The sequence below is a fragment of the Chionomys nivalis genome, chromosome 4 (assembly GCF_950005125.1).
Source record: "Chionomys nivalis chromosome 4, mChiNiv1.1, whole genome shotgun sequence".
In the NCBI taxonomy this organism is placed as follows: Eukaryota; Metazoa; Chordata; class Mammalia; order Rodentia; family Cricetidae; genus Chionomys; species Chionomys nivalis.
Genome location: NC_080089.1, coordinates 95824791 through 95836660, shown reverse-complemented (window position 1 = coordinate 95836660; position 11870 = coordinate 95824791). Strand labels below are relative to the sequence as shown.

Below are 11870 nucleotides of genomic sequence, written 5' to 3'. Positions count from 1 at the left end.
ATGGCCAAAGAAATAACATGACTCATTATTTATGAGCAATACATATTGCCACTAGGAACACTTACATCTGGAAAGTCTTTACAAAAATTTTATTTGTGATTTCTTTATAAAAGTACATTACATCAATATTGCAAATAAATACACATTTTTTTTTCTGAAAAGTATTCTACCTAATCATCTATTTCACTCATGATTAACTTCCTACCTTAATACAAAGACACTACCTTTCTGCTTTGAAAGGTATCTTAATAGAATATGCGCATTAGCCCTTGCCTGGAAGGCAGTGGCTTCCCTTTGCTTGGGCTTAGAAAGCAATTGACATTCTTTTTTCTCTGACCAAAAAGTCATTAAAGCCTTGAACTTAAATACAAGTATCTATAATTTACAAATATCCCTGAGTCTCTTTTGCTATGCACAATCTCTACCTTAAAATAACCATTACACTTTAAAACACTCAAGCATTACTTAGGAAGTGATAAGGGATCTAAAGTTATTGTACTATTTTAATAACTTAGCAGCTACTTTCTATTAAATAATCAAAAACTAAAACTTATATGGATTGAGAATGACCCAATGGCAAGAGGATGAATTCTGAGAGCTGATAACATTTTAGAATCTTGTCTCAGGATCAGTTCTTTAAAATAGTTAAAATGTTAAGAATACAATTTACACAGTAAAAATGATTTAATTTGTTTTCAGTATGAAAGTACTTTTAATTTCTTTACTGCAGGTACAATGGCATCCAAGTCATCAATTTCTGTAATAGAAAAAATACAAATTATAAAGAGAGTAATTTTTCTAGTGAAAAGCTCATAAAAATAAGAAAGTCTTCAAACCCTAGGGCAGCAATAGCAGTCAGTGCTCTCACACACATGGCGTCTTCTCCAAGATTAGCTAGCTGTAGGTGACCACTGCCTCGCACAGGTGTTTCATAGAGCATCTGCAATTTTCCCTTTGACTATGGCATTGATTTTATCATCAGCAAAACCTTGGTAACACATCCAGCTGGCTGCACTTATGATACCTTGGTACCTCTTAAATCTGTACAACCAACATGGGTCCCAATATGCGTCCTAGCCAGACAATGCATCTCTTTTCTGGGTCTCCACTTAAGGATTTGGGAATTGATTTCCTCTTAAGGAACACAGTGTTCCTTCTTGATCCTTTTAGTCTCAGAGTGGAGTGCTCTCAGCCCTTCTTTTGGGAGATCTGTTCAGTAAGAGGTGTGTGGTACCCCCAGAACAACAACAACAAAACCCCTCAGGGACATGGCTGGTTCTGGTCTGCATTTTCAGACAAAGCAGTTCAGGTTCTTCAGAGGCTTCCTTCTGAGTCTGATTTTTCTTCTAAGGCATCAAATTTCAGTGAGCCTTAGCCAGAATTCACATTCTACAGCTCCTGCTCACTGACAAAGCAAGTACTTTCCTTACCCCGACACATCTCTAATAGTAGGGTCACAATGACAGAGCCAAGAGTCTCACAGAATAAGCCATTTCTATCGAGAAGGCCCCAAAACAAGATAGTCTCACAGGGCTGGAGAGAAAGCTTAGCAGTTAAAAGTACCTGCTGCTCTTGTAAGAGGACCTGAGTTCAGTTCCCTGAACTAATAAGACATAACTGTCTGTAACTCTAGTTCCAGGGGATCTGACCACCTCCTCTGGCCTCCACAGGCATCTGCCCATACATACATACAGGCAAACGGTCATACACATAAATATTTAAAGAGAAAAGAAATAGTTGCTATCTCTTTATAGCTCTTTTTCTGTTCTGAGAATTAATCCTAATTAGTAAGGATTAATTCTGAAAAGTAGTTACGACTTTTTACACTTCCCACCAAACACCTAAAGTAACCAGGAGCCCAGTGTCTAAGGAACACCCTTCTCTCAAACCCACTGACATCTTAAGAGATTCATCCACCATCAACAGATCTTACCTAAGATTTCAAGAAGATCGTTAGTAAAAGCTTGAAATGCTGGAAAAAATTCCTCATGTTCTTCCAATTTGTTGATAATGCTATTTAAAAAATACACAGTTTAAAAAAGCTTCCAACTTCAGGTTTTTGCATTTGATTGTTAACAGGTAGTTGCAGACAAAACACTTTCAGAGTGAGAAGAAACTAACTTGCTAAATTGAATATAAATGTGATGATCAACTACAGCAATCCTTTCCTTTTAAGATCTCAATTCACCCTTATAACATTTTCCTTTTATTTTTTTAAAGCATCTTATTTAGAATATTTGCTAAAAACAGGCTTCTCTACCCAGTATGCTATTAAACGTTAAGTACCAGTCATCAGAAAAACAGTGGAAAAGAGGGGAGAAACCAAAAGGGAAAAACATTAAATATGAGAAGACTCCACTGCCAGGTTCTTCCAGGAAAACTTGCAGAATATATGGATGATGTGAGGGGTTGGTGTGTGTGTGTGTTCCATAGTTTGCTGAAAGTTGTTGAAGGCCTCATTGTCAGGGGGGGATTATTTATTGGAGTGGGGGTTGCTGGAGAGAGAACCAGAGTTACATGCCTCGTAAACACAAGCTCTACCACTGAGCTACACATCTGCCTTAGCCCCATAATATATATATTAGGTTTTATATTAGTGGTGCCTAATCTTTTAAAAATCCTTAATATTTATCTTCTAAACAAAAAAGTACGTGATTAGTAATGACTCAGTAGTTTGGTAGTGTCCTAGAAAGAGTATAGGTTATAGTCCAATTCAGGAGCTTATTATAAAGACTTTAATTTCTCTCTGTAACTTCCCTTGGGAGTGAGTTTCTGCTAGAGTCTCCAGCTGCCCTATGTGAGTTTATAAGCCCTGACAATTTTTATCTTGAGTACATGTGACATTTTTTTCCATATCCAAGGGTATATGATTCTTTAGGGCTATGAAGTTATTTTTTTTTTAAATTTATTTATTAATTATGTGTACAACATTCTGCTTCCCACACACCAGAAGAGGGCACCAGATCTTATTACAGATGGTTGTGAAGCCACCATGTGGTTGCTGGGAATTGAACTCAGGACCTCTGGAAGAGCAGTCAGTGCTCTTAACCTCTGAGCCATCTCTCCAGCCCTATGAAGTTATTTTTGAAAGGCATGGTGACACACACTTTTGATCCCAGCACTCTGGAGGCAGAGACAGGCAGAGCTCTTGGCATTCAAGGCCACCCTGGTCTACACAGAATTTCAGGACACCGACACTGTCACTCCTGATAAGTAACTTATAAAGCTTTGGAAGTCTTTACTTCTCAGCACTTGAAGCATTTTGGATACATTTCTAACAAATACCTTTGTAGGTCTTCAGGTCCTAAGACTTGCTTAATCTGCTCATTCACATCCTCATTAATTATCTTACACAATTTTCCAACTGTGCTGACTAGCACACACAATGAGGATGAACTGTCTGCAAAAGAGAAAGGAAAACATAAAATATTAAAAAAAAAGAATTTCCAAAATCATTACACTCGTCTAACATTTCCTGCTTCAGTTACTAATTTTATTTTGGTGGGGAAAAGGATTAATATTTATTTATATTAGCTTACATGTTTGTGTGTCTGTGAAAGTATATGGGGGTGTGTACCTCGGAAAACACAGAGGCCAGAAGAAAGCATTGGGTGTCTTCCTCTATCACCCTTTGCCTATTTCTTTAAGACATACTACCTCTTTGAGCCTGGAGTTCACACTTTCTTAGCTAGGCTAGAAGCCAGTGGGCCTCAACAATTCTGTCCCCATTCTCCTCAGAGCATGTCCACCTTGGGACTCATGATTGCAGAGAATGTGTTCTTGACTACTGAGCCATTTTCCAACCCTGTCTGGGGTGGTTGTTTTAAGCCAGGGTCTTGAATTTTTAAAAAAGATTTGCCAGGTGGTGGTGGCAGAAGGCAGGTGGATCTGAGTTCGAGGCCAGCCTGTTCTAGGGTGGTTTCACATGGTGGTTGTTGAAAAACAAACAAAAAGATCTGAATGTGTGTATGCATGTATGTATGTGTATGCAAGTCCTTTTACACACTTGGAAACAAGAAAAGGGTGTTGGATTCCTTGTAGCTGGAGTTACAGAAATTTGGAGATGTCTGGCTTGTTATAGGGGTGATGGGATGCAAACTCCAGTCCTTATAATTTCACAGCAAGTGTTCTTAACTGAAGGGCCATTTCTCCAGCCCCTGACCTTGAACTTCTAATCCTCCTGCCTCCATCTACTGAGTACAAGGATTCTCTATGTGCACCACCATGCCCTGATTATGCAGTATTGAGAATCAAACCCAGAGTTCATGCATGCTAGGCAAGCATTCTACCAACTAGGCTATATTTCTATCCCTATTTTTCCTTTTTGTGGTTTTGTTGTTGTTTTGCTTTTTAATTAAAAGGACTTTTGTGGGGTGTGGTGGTGCAAATATAGAATCAGCAACCGGAGCTCTGAAGAGGTGAAGGACAAAGATCAGGAGTTGGAGGTCAGCTTTGGCTACAGTGAGAGCAAGGTAACACTGTTAAAGCAAAACAAAACAAAAACCCCACACGTATTTTTTGTTAATGTATTAAGAATAGTTCTTAAATCAGTGACAAAAATGACAAGGGTCATCACCTAGTTCTAAGAGCTCCTGGAGGTTTCTCACCGCGTTGTTCATTTCTCCAAGCCTGGTATACACTTCATTCATCCGGGGATAGACTCCATTTAAAGACTGCACATCAAATAGCTTTTGGAAGTGAGAAACAATAGCTTGCAAAGTTTGAAAGTTTGGCATGTTGGGGCTCTATAAGAAGAAGGTGAAAAGATAGTTTACAATTTGAAATAATATTAAAAATTTAATTAAAAAAAACTTTAAAATGGAAAGTTATGTAAGTATCAAGTTTTACCTCCTTCTTGTTTTCAACCTCTTCCAACATGGCATCTACCATAAACAACAGATCTTCTACTTTGACACCTTCATTTTCATCCGGTTTCTTTAAATTATGCCAAGGTACCAGTGCTGCAGACAGTATTTTTAAGGACTTATACAAATCCTTTACAACAAAAGAAACTACATACATTATTGGTTATAAAATAGTTTGTACTTTAACACTAACAATAGTAATAAGGTGGTCTAAAAATACATAGCTATATAATCATTATCAGTATATTTTAATATCATTGCCAATTTAAAAGAAGTCTAGATGCTTTAAGCAATAATGTTCTTTAAATAGTTCTATTGTTTTTTAGATTGTTTTTTATCAGTGCTGGAGATAGCCTAGGCTTCCCTCATAAACACAAGGCAAATACATCACCCCTGAGCCACATCCCTAGCCTAGGATTTAAATATTTCTGCAGCACCTTTGAGATAAAATGTACATATCAAAATACTCACCTTTACTAGCAAAATTTGATGGTTCTCAAAAAATTTGATTGTCCTAAAAAAACTAAAGAAAACTGCCACATAACCTAACAATCTTACATCTGGATATGTATCCAAATAAAATGAAACTGAAGTATGTTTAAAAGATGCCAGCGCTCATGTGTTTACTGAAGCACTACTCAGAATTGCCAATGTATGAGATCAATTTAGGCATCTAATGATAGATGATTGGCTAAAAAGAAATAGTGTGTGTATGTGTGATACAAACATGCACATGTATATGATGCTATCAGCCATAAAAAGTATGACATCTGTCGTTTCCTGCAACATGAACAGAACTGGAAGACATTACATTAGGTGAAACAAAACAGACACAAATACCACATATTCTGACTTATAGGTAAAAGTTTCAAAGGTTAGACATAGTGGTTCCCAAAGCCTGAGAAGAGTTTGAGTAAGAAGGAATGGAGACAGGATGGTTAGCAGTCAGGGTGAGCTGGATAAGAGAAATAATCTAGGATGTTCTATACCACAGCAGGTTAAGTAAAGCGTGCATGGCTGAGAATTACTGATGTTCTTAACAGGGATCCTACTCATATATCACTATCCCTCACACGTGTATAATTGTATGTTCATTGAAAATAAAACATATAATAAAACCAGGCTTAGTGGCACATGCCTTTAATCTCAGCATTAGGAGGCAGAAGCAAGTGGACCTCTGTGAATTTAAGGTCAGCCTGATCTACAAGGTACATTCCAGGTCAGCCAGACTTGTATAATGAGGCCTGTCTCAAAAATAAATAGGCAAACATGTAGTAATAGTATGTATTGCTACATTTCTCTTTTCCATTCATCTCTCAAACCCATCATTCTCTTTTAAGTCAGGAATCAGACCTAAGGAAAAAATATTAACTGGGAAGATGTCTGCCCAAAACTAGAAAGTTCTACATTATAAAAAACTCCCCATGTGAGACACCAAAGGAATTCATGTGCTCTCCAAGCTGGATTCTGAACCTGTATTATAAATAATAGAAGCATTCCTAAAGACCATGAGCTACTTCAATGGCAGAAGATGCTAATTCTAGTCAATGGCCTCAGGTGTCCTTACAATAATTTTTTTTCAAGACAGGGTTTCTCTGTAGCTTTGGAGCCTGTCCTGGAACTAGGTCTTGTAGACCAGGCTGGCCTCAAATTCACAGAGATCCACCTGCCTCTGCCTCCCGAGAGCTGGGATTAAAGGTGTGTGCCACCATGGCCTGGCTGTCCTTACAACGTCCTTAAGTATAAAGCTAATTTCTTGCCTCCTCCTAGTCAGAAAACTACACAGTGACAAGAAGTCAGCACTCTTGTAAGCCTTTCCTGGACGCTGTGACGAGAGTGACCTCTCCTACCAGACCCCGGAGGACAAGTCACACATCTCATTCCCCTCACCGCAGCTGTCCATCTTTATGGCACTCAGTTTTTCCTAGCAACATATGCCATCATTATTTAAAATGTCGTGTTTTAGCATTATTTCACCTCTCCAATTAGTCTGAATTTTATGTTCACATTTTTGCAACACGGTCCCTGTTATCTGACACGTAGAAAAACAACTGTGCCTATTAATGTGGTTCTTGCCTTTGTCACCTTTCTCATCTAGTCCTTCCCTTCAGCTGGAAAGACGAGGGCTATTTCTAATCTAACTTTCCTGAAAAGGAGAACAGTAGTTAGCACTGCTACCTCCTACAGAGAGCTCTCTGCCAAGCAGTGAGCGGGGAATGACAGATTCCACAAGTCAATCTCTATTTCAGCCTTTTCTGAGAAACAAACTAGAGAAACTCAGACATATAAAATTATTAACCCAGCACTGTCGTTCAAACAAAAATCTTTATATATTATGTAGCTTTGTTCAAGTTCTAAAAAAAAAAAAAGGAAATAAAATGTAGGCTGACTGACAAGATTATTTCATGAGTTTTAGACAGATAAGATTTTATAAATTAAAAAACAACAACAAAACCATCAAGCTGGGTGATGGTGGTGCACACCTTTAATCCCAGCACTCGGAAGGCAGAGGTAAGTGAATCTCTGTGAGTTTTAGGACAGCCTGGTCTATATAGGAGTTTCAGGATACCCAGGACTGCATAATAGAGACCTTGTCTCAAACAAAAACAAAAATACCAGGCAGTGATGGCACACACCTTTAATTCCAGCTCTTGGGAGGCAGAGGCAGGAGGATCTCTGTGAGTTCGAGGCCAGCCTGATCTACAAAGTGAGTTCCAGGACAGTCATGGTGGTTATACAAAGAAACCCTGTCTTAAGAAACTAAAATATATATGTGTGTGTATAATAAAGAATTTATTTATTTTTTTAAATAAGACCAAAACAAAGCAAATAAAAAGCACCTCTAGTTGTCTGGGACTATAGTTATTCTGAACAATTTGGATATTAATTGAGCACCCATGTACATGAAGATCTTTGAAGCATATAAGAACAAAGAAAACTTTTTGTTCCTAAGAAGTCACTCGCTCTTTACAAGGTTCTTCGGGTATTAGGACAAAATGCTGACAAATACTGTCACTGAATCATATCTTTCACTAACTATAGCAGAATTCTGGATGATATTAATTACTGAAAAAAATCTAAAGTTCAAAAGGCACAGAAATGCAATACTGTTAACTTTAGAGCAAATCACTTCTCAATAAACCAATCAAGAAAAATGTAATGAACTCAAGTTACACAATAAAGAATATACAATGATCTATAAATCAAATGAAAGTACAGTTCATTTCCCAGTTGCTTGCTGACTATCACCTTCTCTAGCAATTAGACAAACACAGAAATAAAGTCAGTTCTGAGAAAGAAAAATAAAATGTGAAGACAGAACAAGCAATCCCAGCTAAGAAGAAACTAAGGCTATCACACGGCATCTGAGCATGTGCAAAGGTCAGGACATGCTCAGCAAGACATCAGCAGGAGGGACAGGGCAGAACAGGCAAGAGCTTAGACTACAAAGGTGGGTTCACTGCTGATTCTCAGTGAGGTGAAGTCTACACATTTGCTGTGGTAGAACTTTAGAGGAGGCAAGCTTAACAATAGCAACAAATTTACTGAATTGGAAACATGAAGGCTGGGCATGGTAACACATGCCTTTAATTGCAGGACTCAGGAGGCAGAACCAGGTGGATATCTATGTGTTCAAATCCAGCCTCTATCTCGAGAGAGTTCCGATCCACCCAGGACTACACAGTTAGACTTGGTCTCAAAGACAAAATGGAACAAAATATGTAAGCAGTAATACTCCAATTTTAGAAAAGTATCATTAGCTTTATAATTAAAGAACAAGAAAAGCCAAGTCCAACAGATTTTCAAAACGTGTGAAGAATATTCAACTGCGTACCTTTAAGGATGTCAGTTCATCTGCCCACATTTCTATTACAGGAACGAGATGTTCAAATCCACAATCTTGAACAATATCTTTATTGAAGTTTTGGGCTCCTCCCTTGCTCTGTTTATAAATAATCACTGGAGCTCGAGGATTATGAATAATGGAATTGATGCTGCACAGCACCTGCAACCATGGACAGTATCTGTGGTTAAAATGTCTGAATCAGACGCCATGAGGTAGGGAAAGGATTCATCAGGTGCCAACACGACACCATTTCCAGATGTTTCTAAAATATTGGGGTAATGTGGTCTCATTAGCATAGATGTACAAATTCTAAGGAAAACTGAATAAATTTTTAATAATTTAGGTTTGAAAGCAGTTACCATCTACTATAATCCACACCGAATAATAACCATCTAGACATCCTTATCTAAGTCGCAATGACTCCTATTTCTGTCTCCTCATAGTTGAGCTAAGGATGGTATTAAGGGGGGCTCTCTACTTGTTTCACAATTTCAGTTGGAATTTTAAATAGTTTACTCATTAAGCCCCACACATTCTATAGAGAAGTCCTGGCCAGCCAATCCAATAATTCTTATATTTTTGGTTGTGAGCCATCACTCCAGCCACCAATAATTCTTAACAAACACTATAAATACCTGAGATCGGATTCTGAGAGTGTCTGCACAGGGTTTCTAGAGCGAAGCAGAAACACTGCTGTTCTCGTCTGCCCATGAGGTAGCTAGAGCAAACAGGTGCTCTCAGAACCCAACTTCTGAGGCTCTGTGTTTTGACATTTCGCTTCTATTATAAACTCATGTACTACTATCAAATAATTGAAAAAAATTGCTGGGCGGTGGTGGCGCATACCTTTAATCCCAGCACTTGGGAGGCAGAGACAGACAGGTCTGAGTTTGAGGCCAGCCTTGTCTTCAGAGCAAGTTCCAGGACAGGCTCTAAAAGGTTACAGAGAAACCCTGTCTCAAAAAACCAAAAAACCAAACAAAACCAAAAGAAAAAAATCACATTCTTCTCCAAGTTATGAATCAAAGCAGGGAGATAGTCCTCTTCCCTGACACCAAAGGTCAGGAAGGTAGTGTGTGACCTGAAAGATACAGGCAGTTGATGCTCAGAAGATCACAGGGCACGTTCATGCCCTTCACACCATGTTTAGATATATGCACACACACTTTCAGGCTGTATTTAAAAATGAGTGCAGCCATTTCTTGTCCTTGCTTTATTGCAGGCTTGCATCATGACTTGCAGTTTCTCCCATCAAAATGTAGAGACTTTTTACCCTTTAAATCTGGGCTAATCTTGGGTCTTGCTTATATCCACAGAATTTACTAAAATGAATGTCTTGCCAGTTTGGGTCTTTTAAAATTATTTCCTCCCCCCCCCCCACAAGACAGGGTCTTTTTCTATAACAGCTCTGGGTGACCTCGAACTCAAAGAGATTCGCCACCTGCCTATTTCTCTTGAGCGTGCACTATTATGCCCAGCCAAAGGGGGAAAAGGTTCTTAAGTAGTCTACATCACTGTTTACACTCTGCTGCCGCCACATGGCCAAGTCCAGGCAGAGCTACTCAGGCCCATTCATCCCCATCACAGAGACAGAAATTCACTCAACTGCCACAAGAAGAGCTCTAATGACTCACCATCACCGTATGGCCAATATTAGCAGACCTATCTACTGTCCAAGCATGATACTATTAAAGGGTATCACTAAGTTTTAGAAGATGTCTGCCACATAGCAAAGATGAACTGAGCCATATGTGAACATCACAATGGAGAAGAAAGGGGCAGCAAGAGAAACCTGCCCTTCTATCTTGTGAAAGGGTAAGAATAGGCTCAGGCCAACTAGGAACATTGAGAGGGAGATAAGCTTTACTCTCATGAAAATTAAAAAAACAACCATCTATGGCAGGAGGACCATATCAGTACAGCTCCTAAGGGTACTTCCTCATAAGACGTCAGTAGTAAAATGCACTGCCCACAAAATAAATGCTGTGTTGTTAAACGTCCCAGCTTGAGAAAGGAGAAAACATGCACATGCACACACGAGAGCACGTGTGTGTGCACGCACGCACGCACACACACTCCATGAAAGAAAAGCAGAGGCTATATTTGGACGTCAGCCCCACCAAGGGCACCAGCACTGAAATATAGCTATACCAGAAAGAGAGAAACCATCCTCACTCTCTCCTCATCCACTGTCTACCCTTCACTGCCACTCCAGAAAAGTCAAACTTAGCAGGGGACCAGAAGAAACAATGGAGCAAAGACAACATACCCCTTGGCCATGCTGTAGAACAGGTCAGGTCTGAGCTAGAATACTTTTTGGCTGAGGTTTGAATAGATTGTTTTAAATTGCCCTTCTTTTCATTATAAAACATTTAAAATAAGCCAGGTACGGTGGCACATCCCTTTAATCATAGTACTCCAGAGATAGAGGCAAGAGGTTCTTTGGGGGTCCAAGTCTAGCTTGGCTAGCAAGTTCCAAACCAGTCAGGACTATACAATGAGACCTTACCTCAAAATAAAATAAAACAATCACCAACATCTTAAACAGACAAAACCTTCAGTGTGTGTGTTAAACAGTGTTTAGGCTTTGCCAAAGAAATACCACCAACAGTAAATGTATTTGTGTGTATATATAGTGGGCCTTGTGTAATCACTCGAAGACTCAAATGCAGCACACACATACGAGAAAGAGATCACCATATTAAAAAAAATTAATATAATGAACTGGATAATGCAATTAATGGAACCCCATGACTATCAGTTACCAATTTGAGAGGAGACCCAGAATAGTAGTCCCAAAGCCCTAGAAATCTGATATTTTGGCTCAAATCTAAAGATAGGAGAACTAACCAAAACCAAACAAAAAACCATGTTGAAAGCATGCATAGAATTTCCCCCTGACCTTTTTGTTCTGTAAGTGATTAGATGAGATCTACCTACCATAGGAGGACAATCTATTTGTCTACCAATTCACTCACAGGCATCCTGTTTAACCAGTATCTGGGCAGTGGATAGCCCAGTCAAGCTGACATAATCACTACCTAGATCCAGAAACTGAACACTTCACTAGCGGGGCTCACTCTGTCAGCAGGTTCAGAACCAATGGAAGGAAATGCAGCTATCAACCTTATTTACCCTCAAATAGTAAAGCACGCATC

General features: G+C 39.0%; 1 protein-coding gene across 5 annotated transcripts in view; it reads right to left on the bottom strand.

The window, feature by feature from the left end:
- The window catches only part of Cep70 (centrosomal protein 70), a 57377-nt gene continuing 45507 nt past the window's right edge, over positions 1-11870 (bottom strand). For 4 of the 5 annotated variants that reach the window (XM_057767132.1, XM_057767131.1, XM_057767134.1 and 1 more), the window contains 6 exons: positions 8701-8871; positions 4849-4995; positions 4577-4745; positions 3286-3400; positions 1934-2013; positions 1-757 (listed from right to left, as the gene is read on the bottom strand). In XM_057767132.1, coding sequence (XP_057623115.1) covers positions 696-757; positions 1934-2013; positions 3286-3400; positions 4577-4745; positions 4849-4995; positions 8701-8871 — 744 coding nt within the window. In that variant the 3' untranslated portion in view covers positions 1-695. Of the gene's footprint in view, positions 758-1933; positions 2014-3285; positions 3401-4576; positions 4746-4848; positions 4996-8700; positions 8872-11870 lie in introns of those variants that run through there. The other variant, XR_009056996.1, reaches the window with a different exon arrangement.